This window comes from Manihot esculenta, chromosome 16, assembly GCF_001659605.2.
Source record: "Manihot esculenta cultivar AM560-2 chromosome 16, M.esculenta_v8, whole genome shotgun sequence".
Lineage (NCBI taxonomy): Eukaryota > Viridiplantae > Streptophyta > Magnoliopsida > Malpighiales > Euphorbiaceae > Manihot > Manihot esculenta.
Window position 1 is genome coordinate 2,752,500 of NC_035176.2, and position 23,709 is coordinate 2,776,208.

The following is a 23,709-nucleotide window of genomic DNA, read 5'->3' on the forward strand; positions in this document are numbered from 1 at the left end:
GAAATCTATTCGTAAAGAGGAGAAAGGTAGCAACAACAGTTGCTGTGGTGTAGTGGTTATCACGTCAGTCTTACACACTGAAGGTCCCCAGTTCGATCCTGGGCAGCAACATTCTTAATTTTTCTATTATTTTCTTTTTATTTCTTTGATGAAAACTCATATAAAATTTATTTATTTATTTTCATTCTTAATTTTTCTATTATTTTCTTTTTATTTCTTTGATGAAAACTCATATAAAATAAATAAATAAATTGATTTCAAAACGGAGAGATAAAGATCCAAAGTTCAATATTTTATATTTATATAATAAAATTCTATTTTTAATTTAAATATTTATGCATGACGGTTAAAGTAAAAGTTTTTGAATTTTATAACAAACCTTTTACATTTACTGTAATTATAGTAAAACGCTTAAAATCATTTTAATTAATTTTAAATTAATACATTAAGTTATTTATTTATGATTTTCAAATATTATTATCATATATATTAAAAATATATAACTCTTAATGTTCTAATATTTAATTTAAAATATAAAAGAATCTCTAAAATAAGAAATTTTGGATTTTGGATTGAGAATTAGAATAGAAAGGGTTAGTTTTTTAGAACATATGGTTAAATTTAATAATAACCAAAATTATTTTAAGAGTTTAACTATAATTATAATAACTTTTATCGGGAATTGGCCAAATTATTTTAGGTATTAATTATAAAATATTGAATTTACGTATAATAAGATAAAAAAAATAAAAAAATCTTTTATATTTTTATTAATAAAATATTAAGCTTGTATTATTAAAAAAATTTATTAATTAAAAATAAAAACTGAATAAATCCATCCAATGAGTAGTACCTCCCCCCTAATGGAGACAAATTCAAGCAACAACTAGAGCTGTGCACAATTTTTTAAATTGAATTTATTTAGTTTTAATTTTTTTATTAAGAACGGTATTGAAATCATATTTAAGAATATGTTTTTCAAAATTTTAATAATATTATTCTATTATATAATTTTAAAAATATATTTTATATGATTTTAATATAACCTTATAATTTATAAAAAGATTATAATTTAGAAATAAACTTATTTTTTACGAAGTTATTTTGTAAATCAAATATATTTTTATCATGCATTCTAAGAAATAAATTTTTAAAAAATATACTTCCTGAAAGATATATTTTCCAAGAAATAGATAATTTTGAACCAAATAAATATATTTCATTAAGATATAATATTAAAAAATAAAGAATTTTAATAAATTAACGGAGCCTAAGTACCAAGATATCACTTATTCCATAATTAGACAAACAAGCTCTACATAATTTAAAAGAAAAAAAAAAAGAAAGAAATTGCATAAAATGGTTATTAAATAATTCTCAAAAACATAAACTGCTAAACCCACCATCAAAATTTTTGCCTGTTTCATCAAAATGAACAGAATCGTGGTATATTTTCTTCTCAAAAGTCAGAAAACAAATCTTCAACTATGCTACTTCTGAAGCCACCAGTTGGTATCTGTCATCAACCAAAACTTAAAAGGGATTGACTTTAGAATTCAATTCTCCAAGGTTATGCTATCAAATCTGGAAAACCAGATGCAACTGTAATGAAACTTCAGGAACCCAATTGAGGGACAGAACACGGATAAAATATAAGCTACCGGTGAGAGAAAGGCGCAAGCAGATATAAGAATCTTCCAAGACTATACAGCTAAACAAAGGGTGTTCATCTTCTTGCCAGAACACTCTTTTCTCTTTCTACCTGTTTTTCTTTCTTCTTTCCATCTTTCTCTGTCTCTATGCAGAAGTGCAAGGTATGTCTTCAGTAGGTTCACCAGGTTTACTAGTTAGGGGAGATGGCTTCTGAACAGGAGGAGCTGCCTTCACAGAAGGGGGAGGCTTGCATGGCCTGTTTGGTCGCGCCTCATCGACTTTCTTTTGTTCAATTTCAAACTGTAGTCCAGAAAGAAGCATTGCAAGAAAGCACATGGGCATATGAATTGTTTATGAACTCAAGAAGAAACATAAATGAATCTACAATAATGCCATATGTTTGAGCTTGAGAAATAATTTTGCCTGCAAAAATTGGTTGATTCTCTGGATGATTCTCCTACAAACCAGAGAAGCTTGGGAGGAGAGAGACAGAGGGTGGAGAGTGAAATGGGAAATAAATGAAGAAAAAAACTATCCTATGTGATCCACTTAATGCAATCTGAGATAACTAGAGAGTGTGGTTGTCGAAGCTGTAACTACAATTGAAATCCACACCTTCTGAATCAAGGACAAAAAAGAAAAAAAAATCACATAGATGTTTGTCAAAGAGCTTTCTGGATAACAACGAAACAGAGATTTTCAGATAATAATTCCATCAAAATGGTTCATTCCCATCTATTACTAATAATCCACAGGATCACCATCAGGAAAGGAATCTTGCAAGTGCCTTGTCATATAGAACTTTCACCTCAAGAGGAAAAAAAGGACACGATGCAACAAAAAGCTTAACCATGAGAACAAACTCACCTTGTAGCCACAGCCAGACGCACAGGCATGAAAGCATTCCTGTATAAAGAAGAGGAGGACCAAAAATTTTAATTACTAAACATAAGAAGTACAAAAATATAAATGAATTAAACAAGTCAGGACAAAAAAGGTCAAGGATTATCCCCAACAGGATTTTAACATAAAGGTTCCATTTTATCAACTGGATAATGATCAAAATTAATAAAAAATTTCACTGCAGGAACAGTGATAAGCACAAATGGAAAAGAAAAAGGAACTCGTTAAAAAGATAGAATACCTCAGAATAACCGGCAGCTCCAGGAGACCGGTCAATGTAAGCACTCCACTGCTGATCCTTTAATACTGGGTCCTTATAACATATTTCATTGCACTCTTCCAAACCTGGGGGGTTCAAGGGCATCAGAGTTAAAACTCAAGTAGCTCTAACACTATGCTTTGGTATGAACTTCCTTTAGATTATGGTAGGTTAACTTTTCAAACTAGTGAGTTCTTCTGATGCTGGCTTTCAATCTGGTTATAGAGCCAGTTAAACTGAACACATTATTGTCCAAAGCATAAGCTAATTCTAGCCAAAGTCCACTCCTGTACTACATAAATTGAAATTAATGAGAATTCAAATTCCAATTTTCCAATAGAAACAATGTCCAGAAGTCTAAGTCTATTGAGGAACCACTTTCAAAAAGTAATCTTCATGTGCACGCAGTTTGAAAAGAAAGAAGCATAAAACTTCAACAATATTCGAGTCCACCACATAAAACACAAAGCTCAAACTATAATCTATAAGTCCTGAGCAAGAAAGCACAATTTTACATCTACAATCTCTGTGGACAAAAATGGGAATAGAGCAGGAAAACACTCACATTCTTCCCACGTTTCTCCATCAGCATCACATCCTTTCTTGCAAAATACTCTCCCTGCAAAAATCCCCGCCATTGCTTAGACAGATAACTGATATTGCCAATTGAGATATAGGACTAACAATATCAAAGACCATCCCACGTTCTCAGTAGGCATGTCACCACACACTTCTAAAAACTCATCAAGGTTACAAACATAAGGAACATATTAAATACCCATTTCCTAATAAAATCAGGTAATCAAAGGGTCTGCATCAAAAGGAGGACTGCTTGTTTGTTCTTCAAAGCAAATAATCAAACACATGAATGACTCGTATATTATTATCTTTTTTCATTCCTTATTTTCTCAAGGCAATGTCTGCTCCACAGATACATAATTAAATCAAAATTTTAGGGCATAAAAAACCAAAACAAAGGGTATCACAATTCATTGATTACCAGAAATGAACAATATGATCCACATGCAAAATCAATTGCCCCGCTTCTCCCACCCAAAACATATATATATCAGAAAAACAAATGAATAAATTAAAAAAAAAATAACCCATAAAAATAGAAAACCAGAGATTGAATATGCAAGTACAGATAATTAACAAGAAAAACAGAGGGAAAGTAGCTGGAAATGAAAGATTTTGAAAAGAAAAAAGAAAGATAAGTAGGCAGAGAAAAAGTCACAAACATGGAATCTGAGTGAGAGCTGCGTATTTGTGAGTGCACTGATTGCCACAAGGTTGAGCCCATTGATGGGGTAGCATCTCTACTTCCTTTTTCTCCTTTTCTTACAAATCTGGCAGCTTCTCTCTCTAGCAAAAGGGCAGGGGAGAGGAAAAGTGAACAGTGGAGATATGTTGATTATATAGTAGGGACAATTTGGTCTTTTCAGTAATATCCAAGCCCAAGGGCTTCGGTCAGCCATCCAACACTTGGTCGGAGCCATTGGCCTGAAATTCACCCATGAAAAATAGAGGGCAGAATGCAATCGTAAGGGTCAAACTACAATTTAATTCCAGTAAATTCTTTGGCAAAAGAAAAGTTGGTAAATTGACAAATTGACCCCTAAATCTGTACCTCGAAACTAATAATACTAACTTTTATATTTTAATTTAAATTTACTCTTAAATTCTCGGTCTTTTTTATTTTTTATTTAATTTTTAATAATAATTTAAAAATAAATTAAATCAAAAGATAGAATTTATCATTTTTAGCTCTGCTTAAGTATAAATTTGACTTTTTTTAAGAAAAAAAATCCCTATGATTTAATAAAAAGTTATAAATTAATTTTCATATATCTAAAGTTTACCTATTTAATTTTTATATTAAAAAAATAAATCAATCTGTATTATAAAAAATGAATTAAAGTTTTTTTTCGTTTCATTTATAATTTAATCTATATAATTTAATAAACTCGAACTATTGAGTTGCTATGTTTTAACATATACCTAAATTAGTCTTTAAATAAATAATACAACAATAATATTTTCAATATATCTTTTCATAATATAAACAAATTAATTTATTAATTTATAAAATTACAAGATTAAATAAATTATTTTATAAATATAAAAATTAATTTATTAATATTATTAAATTATAAAAATTAAATTATAATTTACTCGATCACTAAAAAAGTAGCCTGTCAGGGAGAGTATTAATTAGTTTGGACATGTAAATCAAATTGATTTAACTTAGTTTTTTAATAATTTTTTAGTGATTTAATTTGATTTTAATAAAAAAATTTTTAATTTTTATAATAAAAAAAAAACAAGTCTAAAACAAAAGAAACAAAAAATTCTAACATCCTTCAGATGCAGTCATGTCTGTAAATTAAGAATAATAAAAAAAAATTATATTTGAATTTTTAAATTTTAAGATAATTAATATATTAATTTTTATATTTTTTAAAACTGAATACATAAATTTTTTTATATCAATATGTTAAAATTAAATATTTTTTCATTTATTTTTATCGATTAAAATATAAAAATATTTTTATTATATTTTTAAAATAAATAAATTACTGTTAAATTTTTAAATTTAAAATGATTAATGGATTGATGTTTATATTTTTAAAATTATATCCTTAAATCTCGTTATAATCAGTTTATTATTATCTATTTTAATTTAGATATTTTTATTTTTTATTTTTTTATTTAAAAAATAATTAAATTTTTATTAACTTTTAATGTTATGCAAAACAATAGGGTTTACAATTTTTTTTTCCTTTATTTGATAGTGACGCTTAACAGCTTCGCTGCTATAGTGCTACCCGCATTTATTATATAGGTCCGTATGTATAAAAATGTTAGACGTTTTCTCCACGTCAGACGACCATTTAATTCCCTCCGACGCACGTGGAGGTCGAGCTGCGAAGTGACTGGCTTATTGTCTCTCCCCACATCACGTCACCAGACTGAGCCTATAGTGAGTGGACCTGGAGTTGTGAGTGGTTCGGTCTGCTCTGTGGGCCTGAATGGAGATCGAAGATGTTGGATTAATCTGTCAGGAAGGCTTCTTGGACTTTGGGCCAATACTGCTTTATGAAGTCCGACCTCATATTGAGATGGTGACGTCCGGTCATCAACTTTTATCCATAATATCTCAATCACCTAAATTTTAACATTTTTTATTCTTCTATTTTCATTCATTCAAATATTTCAATACTTATAATTTTAAAACTTTCAGAAAATATTTATATTTTCAATTGTTTTTAAGTGATACTAAATAATTTTTAAATAGATTATAAATAATATTTTAAAAAAAATTATATTTTTAGAAAAAGTTTATCCATACACTAAATTTAAACTAAGAGTGTAATTTTATACAGATTAAACATTAAAGAATTTAAAGATTTCATTTTAAAAATATAAAAACTCATCTATCAATTACGTTAAAATTTAAAGTTTAAAGTATAATTTAAGCAATATAAAATTTTTTATTTACATTAAAAAAATTAAATATTGATGATGAAATTTTAGATATTTAAAATAATTATTATTTTTTTAATTAATTAGTTAATAAATTATAGATAAAAAGACATAATTTAGATGAATTAATTATATAATTTTTTTAAAAAAATTATATAAAAATTTAAATATTTAATTTTAAAAATATAAAAAATAATCTATTAAATATATTAAAATTTAAAAATTAAATTGTAATTTAGCCTAACAAAAAAAAATTAAACCTAAACCGTTAAACACTTCAAAATATTGCCTTCCTCTCCCCATTTTATCTCCGCCTTCCGTTTTTTTGTTGATCCTCTTTGTCGCCGTCGATCCTCATGCTTCTGCTTTGGCCTAGTCACTTCTCTCGACCAATTGATCACCAACTCGTCGCTCCTTGCAAATCACTTCCTTGCCCAGCTGCTTAGTCGCTTAATACTTGATTGATTAAGAAAATAACTATTATACTTGTTGAGTTTTTCTTGCTTCAACTTCTAAACGAACTTTGTTTTCTTTATTTTTAGAGAAAATTTTGTTTCGTTCTAGAAATTGGATTTTGAAAGTTGAAATCATTTTGTTATGTGTATATTATATGGGTTGATTATTTAATAGTTTTTAAAAGTTTTTCACAAAAATTTTCACAATTTTTTTATGCAAAATCTAAGAAAACAATACTTCTAAAATTGGTTAACTGAAGTTTATAATGCTATCTTCATATATTATAATTTTATAGAGATTTAATTACTTTAATTAGTAATTTTATAATATATTACAATATTATGACATAATATAAAGATATTTGATTGGTTTTACAAGTCAAATTTAAAGAAGAAATATTTTTCAAATTTTTAATTACATTTTAATATTTTCCAAAAATTTAATTATACTTAAAAAACCAATATTTTATATTAAAAGGGAAGATTTTCATATATTTTTTATATTGTAGTATTTTTATAAATTACAAAACAAATAACTATAAAGTAAATTAATCTCTATATGAAAAATTATAATAAACTTTAGTAAGTCAATTTTCAAAAAAAAAACTCTTGTGATTTGAATTATAAATTATTATTAAACTTGTCTATAAAATTATGAAAATTTTTTATAAACATTAAAATATTCAATCAATGAAAAAATTACATGTTACTTAAAATTATAATTAATTCTATATTTAAATTTAAATTAATATACCATTGACCAAATTCACTAAATTTCCTTAAATTATCATTCCTTCCGCTGTTTATTCAAAAGTTAAATGGATACTTAGTATTCTATCTAACAAATACTTAAATTTTAAAAAGAGAAAATTATTTTTTAGTCCCTGAGATTTAATATAATTAATACTTCTGCCTCTCTATTTTGGCGACCTAACACTTAAGTCCCTCACTTTCTTTTCTCACTTTCTTTTCTGTCCAAATTCATAGTCCTTCCGTCCAAAATAGCCGTTTGGGACACGTGAATTGACAAAATTAACCCTCACTAATCCAAACCCAAATGCCTCTTCTTCTCCTTCTTCCTACTCTTTGTGCAACTTCTTCTTCTTCTTCTTCTTTCTACCCTTTCTGTAACTTCTTCTTCTTCTTTCTTCTTCTTCTTCTTCTTCTTCTTCTTACCCTTTCTGCAACTTCTTGTTCTTCTTCTTCCTGGATAAAAGTAACTGGAGAAAATATGAAAGAGAAAAAAAATAGGAATTTCATATTGAGAAATGAGTATTTTTGGAAAAAATTATCAACTCTTACCTTTAACTCTTTGACTAAACAGTTTAAATGGACGAAAGGACTACGAATTTGGACGGAAGAGAAAGTGAGGGATTTAAGTGTTGGGTCGCCAAAATAGAGGGACAGAAGTGTTAATTATGTTATACCTCAAGGGACTAAAAAATAATTTTTTCTTTTAAAAAATATTACTTTTAAATGATTAAAAATAAAAAAAATATTTTAAATATTTAAAATTTTAAAAAAATTATTTTTAAATATAATTTTAAAATTATAAATTAAGTGAAGTGACTAATTAGTAATTTGTTTAAGAGGTTAAATATGTGTAAATGTATTTTTTAAAATGAAATTAATTAATAAATTTTTTATAATATAGGGATTAAATAGTAATTTTCATTTCATGTGCATTGTTTTGTTGTGCGCTATTGTGCGCTGGATAATTCACTCTCCAATCGAACTGGGGTTGCTTTGCAACAACCAGTTTCGTCTCTCTCGCTAGAGAAAGAAGCACAGAGGGAGAGAGAGAGAGATGGATCATTTTCTATGGCGGATATTACCTCTACTGGCACTTCTTTCTTCCTTTCTCTACTTCTACTTCCAGAATTCTTCTAAGGTAAATTTATGTTCTCAATTTTTTTTTCGGTTGTTGATTGGTTCTGGTTAATGGATATAGCAATATCTACTTGGGAACCGCTGTCTTTATCTCCATCGGCGATGCTATGTGACTAAATACTCTAGCTTTTGCAGTTTTCTCACAGTGATTGCAGCCTTCTTCCATACAACCATTACTGGATAACCAGCAAGAGCATTGTGACACCTCGCGGGGTCATTTCTGGTGCAGGTGTGTTTGATCAAGTAGTTTTGTTTTGTTTTGTTTGCTTCTGATTGATTTTGGAGGAAGAACTGTATTGGTTTTATTGCTTAATGTGGATTAGAAGGTGAGTAATTGCATGGTTTTGTTGGATTTTATTTATTTTTTAATTAATTATGTACGCAATTATTTACTCTTGTATGTAATTGTTTGGAATGAAATTAGTTCTTGTTGTAGACTACTTGGTATTTATCTTTTTGAAATTTTGTGATTGAACAGTTGAGGTGAAGGAAGGGAATATTGTATCCATAGTTAAGGAAGAAGATTGGCAGGGAAATTCCAAGAGGGGACACATAATTGATTATGGAGAAGCTGTTGTTATGCCTGGTCTTATTGACGTGTAGGATTTGTTATCTCATTGCCTTTTTTAATTACTTTCTTATCAGTTAATGTGATGAATTTTTTATGTCTTAATTTTGTAAATTGGAAATTCAATGATTTCTCATCAGTAATAATTTCTAAGGAATATTCTAGCGTGCCTTTCGTCTACTAGATGGTGATATGGTAAATAGACTCAAATAACTCTGTCCTTTTGATGAAGTGCTTTTGGTATGATTTTCTGGTAGGCATGCACATCTTGATGATCCTGGAAGAGCTGAATGGGAAGGATTTCCGTCAGGAACTAAAGCAGCAGCTGCCGGTATAATTTTCTACCAATTTTCACAAATTTAGTGAATTCATAATAAAATGAATCCTTGATTGGGCTCTAATTAAAAAAAGTTGAAATTATTTTCTAACTTTCTGTTGTCTCTGCTTCCTAGAAATCTCTACAGCAACCGTGTAAATCACATTTCTGGAATTTTTTTTATTGTTCTTTGCTTTTTCATCTCTTATGGTTACCCTGTGTTTCTTGGTATTAAACTGCTTCAATAGTCCTACAACATAATTAATCTTTTATGCGAGTTAATTATGCTTTCTATACTGCAATGAATGAACCTAAGCATTTGGAGTATTATACATCTACAGGGGGCATTACAATGTTGATTGATATGCCTCTGAACAACTTCCCCTCAACTGTTTCTGTGGAAACTCTGAGACTCAAGGTATGGCTGGTCAAATGAGTTACTTTGTTGAAAATATCCACCAATGTCAATGCTTTAAATATGATAATATTGCTAAGCATAAGCCCTGGTTACAGCATGCTTTTTTGCATTCCCACATAATATTGGGCGCTAGCAATTCAATCTCATTTATGGTTCTTTTTATTTTGGACAGTGTGTGTTTACAGAGCTTCTCTTTTAGTATTCTTTTATCCACTAACTATTGTTTCCCCCCTTTTCATGTTTGACATACACATTTTAGCTTGAGGCTGCAGAAAAGAATATTTATGTTGATGTTGGTATGCCCTTGAAACTGTATCTGAGGATGCCAATATCTTAAGGACTTGTTTTTAAACTATATTGTGGCATCAGGTTTCTGGGGAGGCTTAGTTCCTGAAAATGCTTTCAATGCAAGTTCTCTGGAAGCTCTCCTAAGTGCTGGTGTTCTTGGTTTAAAGGTAATTCTCTGAGAAAATGTTTCTCACTTCTAAGGTGCTTCACAGAACCTTGTATTCATGTCGAGCAAGATGTTTCCAGATTGAAAATCTTTGGGTGTTGCCCAGGATAATCATCCTTTCAATAAGTTATTGGGCACTATTTATTCAGGCGAGATTTTTTTATTTTCCACTGTATGAAGGAATATGTTCTTTTGCATCAGTGGGAAGCGCTGGTAGAATTTTGTGCATTATTGGCAGTTGGCAAATTTTACTCTATTGTGATTTGACACTTCCTTGATGCTTCTTTTGTCTCTCTCTCTTTTTTTTTTTTCGTTTATTGAATTATCTTCTTATTATTTCCCTTGGTTTTTGTTTTATAGTCTTTTATGTGTCCTTCGGGCATCAACGACTTTCCCATGACCAATGCCAGTCATATCAAGGTTTGCTTCTTGCTGCATGGTCCAACATCTTTGATACAAAACCTGATTTGGTCAAATGAAATCTTAGCTGGTGTTTGTTACTTACTGATCTACATTGGATGAAGTTTTTTTAATTATTATTTTTTATTTTGTTAGAACTAACTTTATTTCTTTCTGATTGATTGAGTTGATTTTGTCAGTTTGCTTAAGTTTCTTATGGTTTGTTTCTGTAGGAGGGCTTATCTGTTCTGGCAAAATTTAGAAGACCTTTACTTGTACATGCAGAGATTCAGCAAGATTCTGAGAACTACTTAGAAGATGATGCAAATGACCCTCGACATTATTCAACATATCTCAAGACAAGGCCACCATCATGGTAAGATATTGTCAATGGATACTTTATGTGAAGAAGTTAGCAAGTTACTAAGCTCTAGAGTATCAGTTGTCAGTAGTTTTTAGGATTGAAATTTTGTTGGACTTAGAGCTAATAGGACATCATAGTCAGAGTCCAGTATTTTATCCAGTAATAATTAAAATTATGGTCAATCATTGATAAGTCACAGTTGATAGGTAATGGCTTCAAAGTCTTTTTTTTTTCCTGCTATCTCTTGGACACTGTCAGTCTCTTAATGTTTTGTTGATTTGTTCAATACATGTTATCCAAGTATCCTAAACTAACAAAGTTTGAACTTTAAAGTGCAAAATCCTCCTCCAATTTGTTAAACTTATTGTACTTGTTTAATTGGTATATAATACTGATCTTAATTGTTCCTTAACCAGGGAGGAGGCAGCTATTAGAGAGCTTTTGACGCTATCAAAGGACACAGGGATTGGTGGTTCTGCTGAAGGAGCTCACCTTCACATTGTTCATCTGTCTGATTCAGGTTCTTCCCTACAACTTCTAAAGGTGTGTAGAGTGGAGAATGAAATTGTTTGAATTACGGCCATAAATTGTACATCAATTGTTTCAACTGCAGTTTCTTTGTCCTTGGTAATAGCTATATACTTTCACCATGATGTCTTTTCTATTTTCATAGCAAGCAAAAAGAAGTGGTGACAGTGTGACTGTTGAGACATGTCCTCATTACCTAGCCTTTTCGGCAGAAGAGATTGAGGATGGAGATACGCGTTTTAAATGTGCTCCACCCATCCGTAATGCAGCTAATAGAGAAGCATTATGGAAGGCTTTACTGGTATTTGTGATTTCAGGGTGAATTTGAACCCATTATCTTTTTTCCTCTGTTTCTACTTGACAACTTTTCTATCTTAGGAAGGAGATATTGACATGCTAAGTTCTGATCATTCACCAACAATGCCAGAACTTAAACTCCTTAATGAAGGCAACTTCTTGAAGGCTTGGGGTGGCATATCATCTTTGCAGGTTAGTGTTACAATGAGTGTCAACTTATGCAACTTTTTGACTTCTCTGGGACTATTACATGTCTTAAAGTTCATATTATCCTCTAATATAGTTTTATGTGGGGCATGCATTGTTTTCTCACATTGTATGTATGTGATTGTGAAACTGTAAAGGGCATTGAGGGGGATTATTTTATTGGATAGTGTGACTTTTTGATGTAATCTATTTGCATAGTTTTTCCACTGGGGGTAATCTGTTATCTTTCACTGGGCAATTCTGCAATTAACATGAACTTATAAATACAATCCATAACTTCATGTTGAGTTCTTCAAATAAAAGCAAAAGGTTTAAAGAGAGATAAGGAACTATGAATTTGCAGTTAGCTGCTTCAATTTTCCTAAGCATGCAATTTGAGACTTTTCTGTTGATAATTGTCTCATGTGGTACCATGATGCCTTTTAGTCCTTTTATGGTGAAGGAATTTCTCATGGCTGCCAGAAAATTTCGGGCCTAAACTTACTTTAATATGTAAAATATATGTGCAATAATGGTCTGGGAAAGAAAAACTCCTGCCAAATTTTAGGATCATGATGCTGCATTTACATAAAAGAAGCAAGAATAACTCTTTTCTTAGCTTTGATTAAAACTGCATATTTGAGCTCCACTTTACTATTTTCCTATTAGTTTATTACAGTTTTGGAACACTTAGCCATTTTCTTGAGAGCATCTTGCAGTTTGTGTTGCCTGTGACATGGTCATATGGGCAAAAATATGGAGTAACTTTGGAGCAGTTAGCATTGTGGTGGAGTGAGAGACCTGCTAAGCTTGTTGGAAAAGATTCAAAGGTGAAGCAAAGTTCTGGCCTTTGGTTTTCCATCTTATTACTGAAGTTTATAATAGGAAAATAAAAAATTAAAGGGGCGTGAAGGCAGAAAAAGTTATCGCCTTATCTGTGATGAGCTTATGTCAACTGAATCTGAATTACATTTTGCAGGGGGCCATTGAAGTTGGAAAGCATGCAGATATTTTTGTATGGGAACCTAACACAGACTTTGATCTCAATGATGATCTTCCCATATACATTAAACATCCTGTATGCCGTCTGAACTCCTTATACAGTTTTTTTGATAGGCTTGATTCAATCATTTCTGACTGATTTTGAATGTACTCTCCCACCCTTTATATCATTCAGGAAATCTTATAAAATTGCACCAACGTAACTAGAGTCAACATTTTACAAATGTTTTCTTCATAACAAAAGGAAAATTTTAAATAGATTAAAGAACGGTAGAAGGGAATCCAATTTGTTTTTATTGTGTTTCACAATACTATTCTTTCCTAAAACCTTTTCTTGCGTTCATCTGCATCTCAGTTTCATATTGATTTTGGGTGTATAAACTTTCAGAACTCAGTATGTATTACAAGGGAGATTAAATTTGTAGGAACAGTTTCAGGTTAGTAAATTTTTCCAAGAGAATGAGAATTTGGAGAAGAACGCTATCGCAACTCCTCATTTTGAGGATTCTGATTTTTTTCTTTTTAATCAAGAAAAGGACATTTGAAATTAATACAAACCTGTCCTAAAACTTCTTGTGAATTCTTTCAACAAATTTTCCATTAATGGTGATACTTCAAGGTGTACCACTACTTGCCTGTTGTGTACTGAAAGCTTTTCTAGTGTAGTTGGAAGTATTAATCATTTTTCAATTGCAGAGTATCTCAGCCTACATGGGAACCAAACTTTCGGGAAAAGTTTTGACAACTTTTGTTAGAGGAAACCTTGTCTACAAAGAAGGAAAGCATGCTTCTGCTGCTTGTGGTTCTCTCATCCTCGCAAAATAAAAGGATGAACGGGAAATGTAAGCCCTGTAGTCAATTTCCAAATGTTTGATTGCCTCATATGTCTTTGCCCTTTTTATTTTCTTTTTCTTTTTTTTTCTAGCCTGTTTATAGAAAATAACTTATATTTGCAAAATATTTGATGAAAAATATTTTTTATGAAAAATATCTTTTAACAAAACAACTTATTTCTATTATTTGGTATTAATTTAAAAATTAGAAGATATTAATAAAATTTTATATAGTAGTGTTAATAAAATCCCTAAAGTGCAGAAATCACTTGCTCTTTTAGGGAAAAAAAGTTATTTTTTTTAAAAATGATTTAATTTTTTTTTTAACTAAAAAATATTTTTCATTAACCAATTTTCCTAAGTTCTCGAACAATAAAATATTTTGTTTGAAAAATGTTTTTCGGGAAATATAAATGGAGCCTTAAGCTTACTTCATATTTTTAGTGCTAGCTTTAAATTGTCTGCTTCTCTAACACTTCAACCGCATATTCTTTACTTATCTACGTTTGAGCGCAGGTGTCCCACTGAGCGTTGGCAGCTGAGGTATTTGCCGTCCCCAGAGCTTGGATTTGATAGTTAAGTATCTGCAACTAACTGTGAAATATTTGATCGAATGATACACTGCCAAAGTGAAATTGTAAGCGACAAGTGAAAATGAATCATTTGGTAATAAAGTCCATTATATTCTCTATCTGTTTTATAGAGATGAGAAGAAAAATATCATATTGGAAACTAAATATGATATTTTATTTCTCAAACAATATAGAATAAATGACTTTTTAACTCAAATTAATATTTCATTACCTTTAATTATAACATTATTAACAAAAATATTGTCCATATCTTACATTTTAAAATGATTATATGAAAATTGAGAAGTTTTTTTAGATTATGGAAATTTAGAATGATGTGATATGAACAGACAAATATCGAAATTAAAAGATATCTTTTAATAAAAAAATTAAGAAATCTTACAAGTGCAAATTTTCAGCTAATATCTCTTAAAATAAAAAACAAAAAAATTACCACCTCGTTGAAGTTAAAATAAGTAAAATTAGAGGAAGCAGAATTTTTTTTTCTCCTTCTTGGTATTGAAAATGGATGGTGACAGGTGATATTTGAATCCTGATACTCACTTTTAAATGGTAATCTTGACTCCTAATTATGTCAAATCGGGGTATCATTAGACAATATGGTGAGTGATGTTCTATATAAGAAGAATTATGATGTTGCTTTTAAAATAAATTTTAAATTTTCCTAATTTTGAAATGCCCAAAAAAAAATCTTAAATGATTTTAATTTAATAATAAAGATAACATATATAAATTTGTCCCCTTGCAAAATGAGATAGCTTATGAAATTTAATGTTTTTGTTGTAGATCTCTGTGTGTTTCTTTCGATGGATATATAAAATTAATTTTCAATTTGTTATAATATAAGGGAAGTTTTTTTTTTTGGTAATATTAAATTATTTATATTAAGGTAACTGTTAAAAATTATTCTAAAAAGAAGTGATTCCCTCAGAGATGATTGAACTACCTGTTTCCAAAATGATGAGTCTCAAGTTTTTATTCATGAGGTTGTAAGCTTTAAAGGTCAGCAGTTGAAGATTATTACATATATAATTACACAAAAGCATGCAAGACCATGCAACTAGAGATTTTGAAGGTTCTTGTTATGGGGGGACTGGAAAGGTGATTGAAGAGATCAGAGTCTTAATCACATTACTCAGTTCTTGAATTGCAACGGTGAGTTGATCGATGCTCATATCATCCTCTAGAACTTTCTCTACATCTCGCCTTCTGATCACATGCAACTCTTCTTCCTTATCAGGTTGGTCTCCACAGTCGCACGGAGGAGGAGGAGGAGGAAGATTAATATAAAAGCACGGAGGATGAGGATGACGACGAACATTACCACAGCCAGAATGACCTCCTCCTTCTCCTCCTTCTCCTATTGGATCAGGGTCTTCATTATCAGTTTGGCTACCGTCGTAGCACGGAGGAAGATTAATATAATAACTCGGAGGATGAGGACGAAGACGAACACGGCCAGAATGACCTCCTCCTTCTGGATAAGGGTCTTCCTCACCAGTTTGGCCACTGCCGTAGCACGGAGGAGGAAAAGGAGGATCAGGAAGAACACGAACACAGCCAGAATGACCTCCTCCTCCTATTGGAAGAGGGTCAAGGCTAATACCTCCGCCAATAAAAAGATTGGGTTTGGTTACGTTACTGGAATCTGTGGCCTCACCCCTTATAAGCTTGCTTACAGCGTCCTCTTTTTCATGGTGATCAACCTCACCGTGCTGATCATGGACACTGAGTTCATGATCATTTTTTCTGGTATTATGTGGGTCGCGACCATCAGGCTCGCTTTCGTTGTGGACTGGAACTGCAGTCTGTCTGTTTAGGGCAACTGTTTCCTTAGCCTCTGTCGTGTCAGAAACAAGATATCTATGACTATGAGCAGTGGAGACTCCTGCCAAAGTTAGTGAAGCAAACAAAGCTACGTAAACCCATGTGGCTGCCATTTTCAAGGCTTTGGTGCTTTGGTAGATGTGGATGGCTCTGCTATGAACATGCGATGATTTATATAGTGAAAACACTTGAAACATGAAACTGCTTTTAGCTTAGCTTCGATTGAGTTGTAGTCATACGATTTTGCTGTTGAAATTTAAATATTAGTTCATGATTCCGGCATGAATCCCCTGAAGAATTGGTTTCCTGCAACAATCGCTGCGCGGTCGACCCCCATAATCTGCCAAATCTTTCAGCCCCACGGAAAATAGCAACGGGTGTGACCCTTCAATATGGCTTATACCAAGGATAATTTATAATAAACTATGTTCCATTTGTTGCCGTAAAATTACTCATACTTAAAAATTCCATAAAATTTTCTGATTTTATAATCTTCCTTTGCAGAAGATAATTTGTATTTCAAAAGAATGAAAATATTTTTTTCATGTAAATTATTTTTCAATAAAATAATTTATTTTATATTATTTAATTTTAATTTTAAAAAATAAAAAATATTTATAAATTTATATATAACAGTGTTAATAAGATTTAAAAAAGTGATTTAATGTTTCTTGACTATAAAAATATATATATATTTTTTATTAATAAATTTTACTGAATGTACAAATTTAGTAATATTGTTGAAACTGTTTTTCTAGAAAGTTGTTTTTAAATATATTCTTTGTATAGCATTAAAAAATAATTTAAAATTAAATTTAATAAATTTAGTTATAATAAATATAAAAGAAAAAATAGCTTCTTCTAAATTCGTTCTTAAGAGCATCTGAAAATTGCTTATAAGGCTGCACAAGCCTATGAATGCTTGGTTCTGTCATGAGATGTGGGTTTTGAGTATGTGCAGGGATGGTTTTCTATTATCTTTTCAGTGTTAAAAAAAAATATTTATCAATTTAGATTGCTGGTGAATTTGAGCTGTAGCATCAAGTAACATTTGAAAGGTTCAATGTTTAAGCTCATTTTCAAAGATATCCTACCAGCAATTCTATCCTCAAATTCATTCACTGATGGTATTTGGGTTCGTGGATGACCCGGCCTGTCATGCATGTTGAAATCCAGGCTGAAACTGCAAGGCAGGCTTACTTAGGGGTGTTTCAGACTCAGGGCCGGATTTGCCTTCGTAGACCCTGACTCGGCCCAATCGAGTATGAGACATAGCCCAAGCGAGTATGAGACTCAGCGATTATCAAATTTTATTAACATATATTAGCATCCATGTATTTATATATAATGTATTTTTTTGAAAAGATAAAGTTATTTTTTTTTTAAATATAAAAATATTTTTTATTAACTAATTAAAAAATATAAAAAATATTTTGTTACGTAAAACAAATGGAGTGTTGATTTGAATTGTTTTGGTTTTGCTTATGAAAATTACTTGTTAGTTTAACTTTGACGGGTGTAATTAGAAAGCAAGTAATATTTTTAATAAATTTTAATTAAATGGTTTTTATGAAAATAAAATTAAAACAAATTAGAAAGCCCTAGGAATTGTAAATGTATGCTTATCTTCTATATCATTTGGATAATGGGAAAAGAAAACCCTAAATTATTAACGTATATTTTAAATTATAAAAATTAATAAATATATTTTAAATTAATCGTTTAAATTTATTTATATTTTAGTATAAAATATAATCGTTAAATTTAATAAAAATATTTCGTTATTATTATAGTTAGCATTATAAATTAATATTTTAATATAATTTAAATAAATAATTATGAAAAACATTAAATTTTATTAATTTCAATAATCATACTTGATGACCGCTGGATTCCTTCACCCCGGATCAGGGGCTTGACCACAGCCCAAGACCCATGACGTAGAGGCCCACACACCTGATATACCGAACGAGCCTGGCTCATCCGACCCTCAAGGCCGGGCTCGACCCATCTTCTTCACTCAAGCCGGCCTGGCCCACACGAAACAGGCCCTCTCCACTCAGGCTTAGCGCCTGGCCCAACTCTCGGCCTAGCCCAGGATCCAGAGAAATATTCACCAGACAGCCTGGCAGATCCGCTCGAACGTACACACGAGAAGAATCAGAGGCCGTTACGCATGGAGCAGGCAGCTGATACCCTAGTACCTCCGAATCCGCATGGCAGAGACGCGTGGCCCAATCCTGGAGAGACCTTTACCCGTCACCAGCAAGCAAGACAATGTATAAAAGAGGAGTCCCCTCCTCAGAAAGCTTAAGCCTTATTCAGTAATACAAAACCCTTGTAAAACCCTATTCTATTGGATCTCAGATCATCAATTGGCGCCGTCTATGGGAAACGAAGGAGATCTTTTCATCACCGGAGTTTTCACTTTCAAAATCCACTGAGATCCACGATGGCAAACCACCAAGACAGTAACCTTAATATTCCAAATGACCTGAGCTCCGCCCAAGATGGGCAGCAGTTCTCCTTTTCTAGCCCTACAATGTTGAATAACCAAACACCTATTTCTCTTAATCCCTCGCCAAGCCTGGCAGGGAATACTCCCACCATGACCCTGTCTAACCAAGACATTCAAACCATGGCTCTCCAGCTACAAACCACTGCTCACTGGTTGGGCCAGATAATGCAACAAAGGAGACTTAGCACCCCAGTAAACGCACTCCCAGTAGTGGAGGAACCCAGAACCGATGAACCCCAACCTACCTCTGCCCGCCTCAGAACTAACAACCACGATGCCGGAGAAGAGGAAGAACCGGAGGCCCGAATTCATGGGCGAAGGGCAAGAGAGTTGATAGAAAATGAAGAGGTGAACGACTATTCTGCCGAAACAACCAGAGAAACGGGAACTGAAACAGAGGAGGAAGAATGCAGTTTGGGCAAAAGACCCAGCCCGGAAGACGAGAAAATGAACCAAAAGCTGAAAAGGTTGAAGGAGCAGCTCCTAGCCGAGCTAGGTAAGAAAGATCAGAGTCAAACCTCCTTGCCTACTTCTTCCCCCTTCTCAAAGTTAATGCAGCAGGAGACCGTTCCCAAAAAGTTTATGATGCCGCCGATGGCGGCCTATAATGGAGCTGGTAACCCGAGAGAGCATGTCATGAACTATAAGACCTTCATGGAGTTGCAAACTCTGTCAGATGCTCTGATGTGCAAGGTGTTCCCAACAACGCTCTCGGGGCCAGCGAGGGCATGGTTCAACAGCCTGGAGGCCGGAAGCATTAAAAGTTTCGGAGATCTGGCCACCCGCTTCATTAGCCGGTTCGTAGCCGGGGTGCCAGCAGATAGGAAGACGAGCTATCTGGAAACAGTGAGACAAAAAGCTGGTGAATCCCTCAGAGAGTATGTCGCCCGTTTCAATACGGAGGCCCTGCAGATTCCCGAGCTTGACGAAGGAAGGGCGGTAGAGGCCATGCAAAAGGGAACAACCTCTGCCGAGTTCTTTGGTTCTCTAAGTAGGAAACCTCCGACCTCACTGGCCGAGTTGATGAAGAGGGCGGAAAAGTATATAAGGCAGGATGACGCCTTAGTAACGAGTAGATTTGCCAAAGGGGGGGAAGGAAAAGAGAAAGCCCCGGAGGAGGGGAGGTCGGAGAAACACGAGAAGAAGCGTGGAAAAAGGCCTGAGCCGTACAAGCAGGCCTGGGAAAGAAGGGATCAAAGGCCTCCTCCTCCTCGGGTTCTCGAACCAAGAGTGCTCCCTCCTTGGGTCCCGGAGAAACTGACTCCATTAAATGCGTCCAGAGCCGAGGTGCTCATGGCCGTCCAGGATAAGGAGTTTCTCCAGTGGCCCAAACCTTTGAAGTCGGAAGCAGATCAGAGGAATCCTGACAAGTATTGCCAGTACCACCGGACGCATGGCCACGATACAAATAACTGTTTTCAGTTAATCGCGGAGATTGAAAGATTGATAAAAAGGGGGCATCTCAAAAATTTTGTGAAGAAACCGGAGGGGCAGAGGCCTCAACCCGGTCCGGCAGCCCAGATGCCCAGGAGAACTGGAGCTGGACCAGTGAATGATGGGTCCAGTGGGACTATTAATATGATTGTTGGAGGAACTGGAGGACGGATGAACCGTCGAGGAAAGAAGAGAAACCGGGAAGGGGAGACCAGTAATGGCGAGGTTATGCAGATCGTTGAACACTCTCCCATGACCATCGCTTTCTCTTCGGAGGATGCACAGGGCATTCAGATGCCCCATGATGACGCGCTCGTCATTGAAGCAGTCATCCATAATTTTCGGGTGAAGAAGGTTCTGGTGGATGATGGGAGTAAGGTCAACTTATTGCCATATCGGGTTTTCCAGCAGATGGGAATCCCAGAGGAACAGCTGGTTCGGGACCAGTCACCCATCAAAGGGATCGGAGGAGCACCGGTACTTGTAGAAGGGAAGGTGAAGCTGGCCCTTACCTTGGGAGAAACACCCAGAGCTCGCACCCATCATGAGGTGTTTTTGGTGGTCAAACTCCCACTGAGCTACAATGCGATTTTGGGGAGGCCGGCGTTGTTCAACTTTGAAGCTGTCACTAGCATCAGGTATCTGGCACTCAAGTTCCCAACGGAAGAAGGGGTGGGAATGGTCCGGGGCAGCCAGGAAGAAGCAAGGGCAGTATACTTGGCCACAGTGACGGAACCGAACTCAGCTGGAGAAGCGCTTGATTCGGAAGTCTTGGAGGTCAGGGATGAGACAAAGGAAGCCCGGACAGAGCCCGTCGGAGAGCTGGAGACCTTCTCCCTATCAGAAGAAGAAGCAAGTAAGGTCTTCAGTCTCAATGCCGGCCTCACCAAAGGACAAAAAGGTGAAGCCATGACCCTGATCCGAAGTCACTCGCCGACCTTCGCATGGAAGCCCTCAGACATGCCGGGAATTGACCCCAAAGTGATGACACACCGATTGAATGTCCTCCCCGAGGCCAGACCAGTAAAGCAAAAGAAGAGAGTAGTGGGAAGAGAGAAGCAGCAGGCTACCCAGGAAGAAGTCCAGAAGCTAGAAGAGGCAGGCTTTATTAGGGAGGTTATGTACCCACAGTGGTTGGCAAATCCTGTGTTAGTCAAAAAAGCCAATGGCAAATACAGGATGTGTATAGATTTTACCGACCTGAATAAGGCCTGCCCTAAAGATTGTTACCCCCTCCCCGATATTAATAAGATGGTCGACTCAACGGCTGGTTTTGATTATATGTCTTCTTTGGATGCTATGTCTGGTTACCACCAAATCCCAATGGAAAAAGCGGATGAGGAGAAGACCTCATTTATAACTGAAGACGGGACTTACTGCTACAGAGCTATGCCCTTCGGATTAAGAAACGCCGGGGCAACTTACCAACGATTAATGAATAAAATCTTTAAAAATCAGATCGGCAGGAATGTAGAAGTGTATGTGGATGACATGGTGGTTAAAAGTTCAACTTTTCAACAACATATAACGAATTTAAGGGAGATATTTGGGGTGTTAGATCAATACAGGATGAAGCTGAATCCAGCAAAGTGCGCTTTCTTCATCAGGGGAGGAAAATTCTTGGGGTACATGGTGAGTGGAAAAGGCATTGAGCCCAATCCGGAGAAAGTGGAAGCCATATTGAATATGCCAGAGCCGACCTGTGTAAGGGACGTCCAAAGATTAACCGGGAGAGTAGTGGCGCTTAACCGATTTATGTCAAGGTCGGCAGAAAAGTGTTTGCCGTTCTTCAAAAAATTGAGGAAGGTCCCGAATTTTGAATGGACAGAAGACTGCCAAAAAGCCTTCACAGAGCTTAAGGAATACCTCAGCTCACCTCACGTGCTCAGCAGCCCCGTAAAAGGGGAAGAACTCTTGATATACTTGGCAGCCTCAGAGCAAGCAGTCAGCGCAGTACTAGTAAGAGTGGAAGAAGGGGAGCAGAAACCTGTTTTCTACGTCAGCAAGGTACTCAGAGACACTGAGGTCAGATACTCGAACATTGAAAAATTGGCGTATGCCTTGTTGTTAGCAGTCCGGAAATTCAAAGTTTATCTAGAAGGCCACCAAGGAGTTGTGATGACGGACCAACCGTTAAAGAAGATCCTACGTAGGCCAGAAACTTCAGGACGGATGTTAGCATGGTCCGTGGAAATCAGCCCTTACTGTCTGGAGACAGATCTTGGCCTTTTCCGGAAAACTCTCATTCCGAGCTACGAGAAGTCCTCCGAGCTGAAGACTAGAATAGTAGGGTAGGTGATAGTCGTAGATGAGGAAGTATCTGGATATGTAAATTCTTTAAGGATAGTCTTTCATCCCGTAGTGTAGGCCTTTGTAACGTGCTGTAATGTGCCTTTCTTTTAATGAAGTTCTTGTTCTGCTCTCATGCTTAAGCTGTTCTTCTTTTATTATGTGTGAAATACTTTAGATTGCTCGCCTTATAGTTTTAGCCAACTGAGCTCTGTCCTGCTTTTTCCCGAGCTAATCTAACCTATCTGCGAGCTTTGATGAGTTGAACTCCGGATCCACTTAGTCAACTGGGCTTTCAAGTTTTTCGAACTGGACTGTCTGACCGACCTGTGAGCTCGGTCTTTACTTCGATGAATTGAGCTTTGAGTCTCCTTCATCCGAACGGGTTCTCAGGTCATGTTGTCCGAGCTGAACTGGCCGACCTGAGAGTTATGTCTTTGTTTAGTGAGATGAGCTCTGAGTTTCCTTTAGCTGGCCGAGCTCTCAAGTCATGCTGTCTGAGCTGGACTAATCCGACCTCTGAGCTCGGCTTCTGATGAGTTGAACTCTAAGCTCTCAGCTTTGTATGACTCCGAGGTGCTTTTGGCGCCTCTTTCCGATCTCCCACCCTTTGTTTAGTAGCGGTAAATCAAATCTTATAACTTTTTAAGTGATGCGCAAGTCTGACCTTTATCATGCTCCTATTTGCTTGTACTGTTGAGTCTTTTCGTGACTTGCCCCTCTGTTTCCTCGGCATTTACCATAGGGATGGTAAAGTAGTAGGCTAAGTTGCTCTGACTGATGAGTTGGGCCTGTACTATGTGGATGGCGAATGGGCTTTTAAATGAGGGACTGTCATCGTATACTTGGCCCTTGATAGATGTAGAGAAGCCCAGCGATCGTCCTTTTGCCCCTTTACCGTCTCGCCGGTTATTTCCTAACCGTCGAGAGGGTAAACTTCGAGAACAATTAATGATCGCGCCGCTCCAAGACAAAACTGTTCAGTATCAACGCCTTGCCTCATAATAGCCTTTCTTTCTTTCTTTTCGAATTCCTTC

At 34.5% G+C, this 23,709-nt stretch overlaps 2 protein-coding genes and 1 non-coding gene across 9 annotated transcripts; 2 read left to right on the top strand and 1 right to left on the bottom strand.

Annotated features, from left to right (window-relative positions):
* The first annotated feature begins 38 nt into the window (after positions 1–38).
* TRNAV-UAC lies at positions 39–111 on the top strand. The gene has a single exon. It is a non-coding gene; the product is annotated as a tRNA-Val (tRNA).
* A 1,124-nt stretch (positions 112–1,235) lies between these two features.
* LOC110602996 lies at positions 1,236–4,301 on the bottom strand. 3 transcript variants are annotated; one of them, XM_021740635.2, is made up of 5 exons: positions 4,057–4,301; positions 3,381–3,434; positions 2,798–2,901; positions 2,521–2,559; positions 1,236–2,271 (listed from the first exon to the last, which is right to left on the bottom strand). In XM_021740635.2, exons 1-5 carry the CDS (start codon positions 4,130–4,132, stop codon positions 2,203–2,205), a joined length of 342 nt encoding a protein of 113 aa, XP_021596327.1. In that variant the 5' UTR covers positions 4,133–4,301; the 3' UTR covers positions 1,236–2,202. The 3 variants fall into 3 exon arrangements, with proteins under 3 accessions (XP_021596327.1, XP_021596325.1, XP_021596326.1); XM_021740633.2 differs by having other exon boundaries at positions 1,236–1,953; positions 4,057–4,274; XM_021740634.2 differs by lacking the exon at positions 3,381–3,434 and having other exon boundaries at positions 1,236–1,953; positions 4,057–4,300.
* A 4,163-nt stretch (positions 4,302–8,464) lies between these two features.
* On the top strand, positions 8,465–16,616 carry LOC110603810 (allantoinase). 5 transcript variants are annotated; one of them, XR_006349012.1, is made up of 18 exons: positions 8,465–8,647; positions 8,773–8,875; positions 9,125–9,245; positions 9,472–9,545; positions 9,872–9,948; positions 10,208–10,244; positions 10,318–10,403; positions 10,763–10,822; positions 11,035–11,177; positions 11,582–11,708; positions 11,839–11,994; positions 12,072–12,182; positions 12,896–13,006; positions 13,156–13,254; positions 13,875–14,020; positions 14,528–14,586; positions 15,536–15,759; positions 15,845–16,616. XR_006349012.1 is itself a non-coding variant. In XM_021741734.2 (16 exons), exons 1-15 carry the CDS (start codon positions 8,564–8,566, stop codon positions 14,001–14,003), a joined length of 1,518 nt encoding a protein of 505 aa, XP_021597426.1. In that variant the 5' UTR covers positions 8,465–8,563; the 3' UTR covers positions 14,004–14,020; positions 14,528–14,702. The 5 variants fall into 5 exon arrangements, 3 of the variants coding, with proteins under 3 accessions (XP_021597426.1, XP_021597427.1, XP_021597428.1); XR_006349013.1 differs by having other exon boundaries at positions 15,591–15,759; XM_021741734.2 differs by lacking the exons at positions 15,536–15,759; positions 15,845–16,616 and having other exon boundaries at positions 14,528–14,702.
* The last annotated feature ends 7,093 nt before the right edge of the window (positions 16,617–23,709 follow it).

What these genes read in the sequence shown, in the direction of transcription:
- LOC110602996 (XM_021740633.2), bottom strand. Translation starts at nt 4,132, where the DNA reads ATGCTACCCCATCAATGGGCTCAACCTTGTGGCAATCAGTGCACTCAC. An exon ending in TGGAGAAACGTGGGAAGAAT is followed by an intron (nt 2,902 to 3,380) that starts GTGAGTGTTTTC and finishes TGAACCCCCCAG; the next exon opens with GTTTGGAAGAGTGCAATGAA. An exon ending in GAGCTGCCGGTTATTCTGAG is followed by an intron (nt 2,560 to 2,797) that starts GTATTCTATCTT and finishes TTCTTTATACAG; the next exon opens with GAATGCTTTCATGCCTGTGC.
- LOC110603810 (XM_021741734.2), top strand. Translation starts at nt 8,564, where the DNA reads ATGGATCATTTTCTATGGCGGATATTACCTCTACTGGCACTTCTTTCT. An exon ending in CGGGGTCATTTCTGGTGCAG is followed by an intron (nt 8,876 to 9,124) that starts GTGTGTTTGATC and finishes GTGATTGAACAG; the next exon opens with TTGAGGTGAAGGAAGGGAAT. An exon ending in TTGTTGGAAAAGATTCAAAG is followed by an intron (nt 13,007 to 13,155) that starts GTGAAGCAAAGT and finishes TACATTTTGCAG; the next exon opens with GGGGCCATTGAAGTTGGAAA.